This window comes from Macadamia integrifolia, chromosome 6 (genome assembly GCF_013358625.1).
Source record: "Macadamia integrifolia cultivar HAES 741 chromosome 6, SCU_Mint_v3, whole genome shotgun sequence".
NCBI classification, from domain to species: domain Eukaryota; kingdom Viridiplantae; phylum Streptophyta; class Magnoliopsida; order Proteales; family Proteaceae; genus Macadamia; species Macadamia integrifolia.
The window spans coordinates 38,933,518-38,938,111 of record NC_056562.1 but is presented as its reverse complement, the minus strand read 5'-3'; the positions used below and the strand labels follow the sequence as shown (position 1 = coordinate 38,938,111).

Here is a 4,594-nt window from a genome sequence, read left to right as displayed (position 1 = left end):
GTGTTGCACTCACAAGATAAGCCAGTAGTTTCAGCATTGGATCACAGTCAGATTGGAAAGTGACTTTTTTGTATGTATATGTAGCCTTTCCAAGTCAAGTATAGTCATGAGTCAACACAACTATTAGACTTTGGTATTGGGAGTTTTCTGTGGAAAACAAAGGATTTTGAACTGCTGCTTGTAGTCAGTCCAAATCAAGCAATGAAAAAAAAATGGCCTAACCAAAACTGATGGTAGGCATGCTTGTTTGGCTTATCAGTACAAGAATTTTGGAGATTTTACCTTGTACCTGCTTGCTTGCTTGTATTAGGGGAACTTCTATACTATTTTTATGGACTTTTTTTTTTGACTTTAATGTCTCTTTCTTCAGTTTTAGTCTAGTCTAATTTGGATTTCAGGCACTAAGAGAAAAGAATTTTGGGCATATGTTAAATCTGCAAGATGATGACATTTCAACACTCCCAAACAGGGATTCAAAAATCGGAATCAGTCAATCCTGATTCTGCGGTTTTTTAATATGCAGATCCATGTATGGAATCTAGGGTTGATTATGGCTGATTCCTATCCGATTCACACCTTGCAACTATGAACATTCTCAATGGAATGCTAGTTCCAACAGTCAGTTGGGAATGGAGGATAAATTAGAGATAAGGTAAATATTTTGCTGTTTACTATTTTGTTTTGGCCTTATTCCAATCCTTGAAGAAGGATCTAATTAATACAATTTATTGATGTCAGTCCCTATGATCTGAGAAACAACTTTAAATCAATTTCAATCCATCCCTACTCAAAACATGAGCAGTATCTTCCAGAGATGAAAACACAATCAGATTCTTATTTGACTGATTATCGCTCACTTTTGTAGTATATAGTGTATTATTCCATATTTATATAATCAGCCATGCACTCTTGAACTGTAGTTTGAAACCCATAAGATTTTTCAGATTTTAAGATGGTAACTTCACTGACCAGAAAAATGAATTTGACTACATGAGCAGGCCAGGGGGTAAATGCTAGCTGAATTTTCCTGTCCCAAATGGGGAATATTTGTTATTTCGCCTTCCTAGCACTTACAAGTTTTACTACAAGTATACCTGCTTTACAACGTGGTTCCTCCTGAATCACCTGAGCTCTCACAAGAGCAGCCAAAGCTGGGAACTATGCCATGCAGTACCAACAGTCTGACCAAACGTCCACCAGATGATCTCAAGACATCCATACACTCATTGAAGTCAGTATCACAAGCCAGAGAAATCCACTCATGTTCGTCATCTAAATACTTGATATCAAATGTACCCACCTCCAACTCCAGCCGCTTTGCCAATTCCTCCTCCAACTCGACCACACCAGAAGTCAGAGAAAGCCGAAACCTAAAAATATCAACTCCGTAAGTTACCTTAAAGTTAACTGTTCCAACATCTACGGTAGTTGCAACATGTGGCATCTCGTGAGTTGGAGCCAGGGTCTTCTGTGAAACTTGATCAGGACATGGCAGTTTGATATAACTAGATTCTGGGACCTGCTCGTCCTGACAAAACTCTTCTGTTGAACCACAGAGGTTTCTCAGCTCTTTCGAGGTTCCTGCATCCTCTATTAGCATTTCAGCCAATGGTGCTTGATGTTGTACGGTGATTGGAGCATCAGGGCCAGCGTAGGCCGTAGGTGGACCTGTGTCAGTCAGTTGAAATGCCAACGCTGATGATCTCTCCACAGAAACGCCTTCTGCAATAGAAGAAACGAATTGACCATTTAACTGAGCAGTTCCATTGGCAGGGCTACCTTGGCATGAACCGTGAGAAGTAGGGGTGTCAGTTCTCTCTTTTGCGGAACCAATTCTTGTTGTAGACACATCGGGAACCTTGCAACACTCCATGACAAACTCATTTTTCTCATGAATGAGTTCCTGCTGATCCAACAGTCCATTCCCATCAATTATTTGATCCTCTGCTTCACCATACCCATCGCTTTCTTCTGTGACATGGGTCGGTAACTGTGTCTCCCTTCCACCCTGGTCAGAAGGCTTAGAATGTGTCGGTTGTTGATTGGGTCCATTCACATTGGCAGGCCTAGAAAGGGAACTAACAGTAACAGGTGTTGGACTTTCATGAGAGCAGTCAGACTGAATGCACCTTCAGAACCTTGGGCAGATTCAATCACATGTTTCAGCTTGGTCAGAGAACGATTAACCTTGTTGATCTTGCGAGAAGGCCACCGGGAAATTCCATACTGCCTACAGATTCGTTTCATGGTAGTAGGGCAAACTGTAAAACCAAGAATCAGGTCAAGATCATAGCATTTCAATCACTACTACCAACCGATCATTATGTAAGAATTCAAGCTGTTGATATGAGAATAACATGTAAGCAAGATTACAAAGCAGCAGTGTTTTAAGCATAATATAAGATTTATAACTCAGATTCATCTCCCCACACCCCCCCCCCAAAAAAAAAAGAAAGAAAAAAAGATCAGGAGTTGGTCTGAATTTCCCCAGTGCCTTTCCACTGTCAATCCCAAGCCGGAAGCATAAAACTGGGAGTCGGCATTCAAAACCTCTAGCAAACCAAAGTGGTGTGAAGGCCTAATGAATCCAGATGATTTGTTTCACCAATAGTTGCTTCCCTAACCAAGTAAATATGACCTTTCAAAACTAAGCTTGAGAGTTTCCCCTCAGAACAGGAACCAATTCCTGGAATGTGAAATCAGCTCTGTGAGGCATTGAGGGACTTTTACTATTGTTCAGTGCTGCAAACTTGGCCAATTCAGCTCCTATCTCAAAGATGAGTCAGTTATAGTAGAGTTGTGAGGCTCTCCAGCTTATTTGACTAGGAAGGCTGAATCAATATACCATTCATGTTGTCACCGATATCAGCCATAATCTAGAAGAGTTGGGCAAACAAGGGGCTGGTACTAATGGAAGCAACTCACAACCACACAACCACCCAACCTAAATCCAGACTGATTAATACTTAAGGTTATCCTGTTAGCTCGATCATTAAACAAGCTGGGCTTGGGCATGGGCCCCAGACGCAATGAACTAGTCTATCAGCTTCAGTTCCAGCCATAGCCCAACCCACACAATTTGCGGTGGTTTGTGCATGTCCAAAATAGGCCATTATATACCCGGCCCCTATTTATCTAGTAAATAGGTGGGTTTGGAGTGGACATAAAGCCTGAGGCACCCTTGTTCAACTCGCTCGGTTGTCACCCCTTGGTTGGGATTTGATGTATTGTGGTGCACATCCGATTACCTAGATGGGATAGAGATCTTTTGTCCCCCTATCTGATGCAATGTTGTCAATGTAAATATATATATAACTCACCACCAAGAGTCTTTGCAGCATCTTTAAGACTACCAGCAAAATATTGTTGAAGGACCTCTAAGCTGATTGACTTCTCTGTCTTGCCATTACTCCTCTCCAATGGTTTCTTTATGGTTTTGTTGTCTAACAAAGTGACAGCAGTGCAGCTTTCATCATAATTAGCCAGACTCTCTTCATCCTTCAGAGCAGAACTGTCTACTATACACTGTTCTAATGGATTTGGCTGCACCATCTCCACCATATTTGGTAAACCATCATGCCCCATAGGGGATTTAGTGCTAGGGAACACTTGAATACATTCAATTTTGGAGTTGAGTTTCTCATCTGCACACTTTTCAATAATTTCAACAGATCTGCTCTCCACTTCCATTTCACTCCCAGAAGCAACCCTTAAACTCCGGAACTGCTGCCTCATTGTTTCCAATATAGTATCTAATAAAGCTTCTTGTTCTCTACAGTCTGTGATGCTTGGTGGAAAAAAAAACTCCAGAACATAATTATCACTGCCTGTGTGGGCACTCCTTAAGCAAATAGCAAAGCAGCTCGTTAAGCCAAATATGCGTGCATAGTGTACCAGGGGGTACTCAGTTTTGCTGAACTGGGTGATATCCCTGGAGAAACACGACTTAAGGGATGCAAATGCCCTCCCCACCACTCCCTGCCCTTTCTGCAAGTGATGCTCAGCACAAGCATCACGGAAACCCCACATGTGTGCATCTACAACATAGAATGCTACGTCAGTTGACATGCAGACTTCCCCCATGCAGCTTCCATCAAAGCTTGTACAACTCTTCTTTACACCACCACCATTGGCTAGAACACTGCGATGCATGCATGGAACCCATGTTTGAGCCAAAGGAAATTTGTAGGTCTCACACACGAGGGTTAATAACTCTAAGATTTCAGCCATGGCATGTTGGCGGCCTTCATTGCTCATCTGTTTCAATGACAAAGCCTACGATTAATGGAGGGGGAAATGGCAGAATGATAGGCGTGATATTTGGGACAGAGTAGCAACTCACCTGCATATTTGGATGATCCAATACTTCAGAACTTTTCAGATTTACTGCCTGAAGAGGTAAATAAAATTATGTTACCAACAAGAGAAAAAAATAGATATAAGGTGAATAATAAACAAGGAGCACAACCACACAAGGATAGAAACACACAGGAAGTATCAGTAATTGTTCTAGTATCGAGTCAATATAATCTTCTCCTCTTTTCTTTTCTTTCTTTCTTTCTTTCTTTCTTTCTTTTTTTCTTTCTTTTTTTCC

The 4,594-nt window shown here is 41.4% G+C and overlaps 1 protein-coding gene across 1 annotated transcript in view; it reads right to left on the bottom strand.

The window, feature by feature from the left end:
* Window positions 1-920: 920 nt before the first annotated feature.
* Window positions 921-4,594, bottom strand: part of LOC122080843 (protein NLP6-like) — a 7,363-nt gene continuing 3,689 nt past the window's right edge. Inside the window, 4 exon segments of the mRNA XM_042647715.1 lie at window positions 921-2,106; window positions 2,109-2,261; window positions 3,321-4,257; window positions 4,343-4,390. Coding sequence (XP_042503649.1) covers window positions 1,100-2,106; window positions 2,109-2,261; window positions 3,321-4,257; window positions 4,343-4,390 — 2,145 coding nt within the window. The 3' untranslated portion in view covers window positions 921-1,099.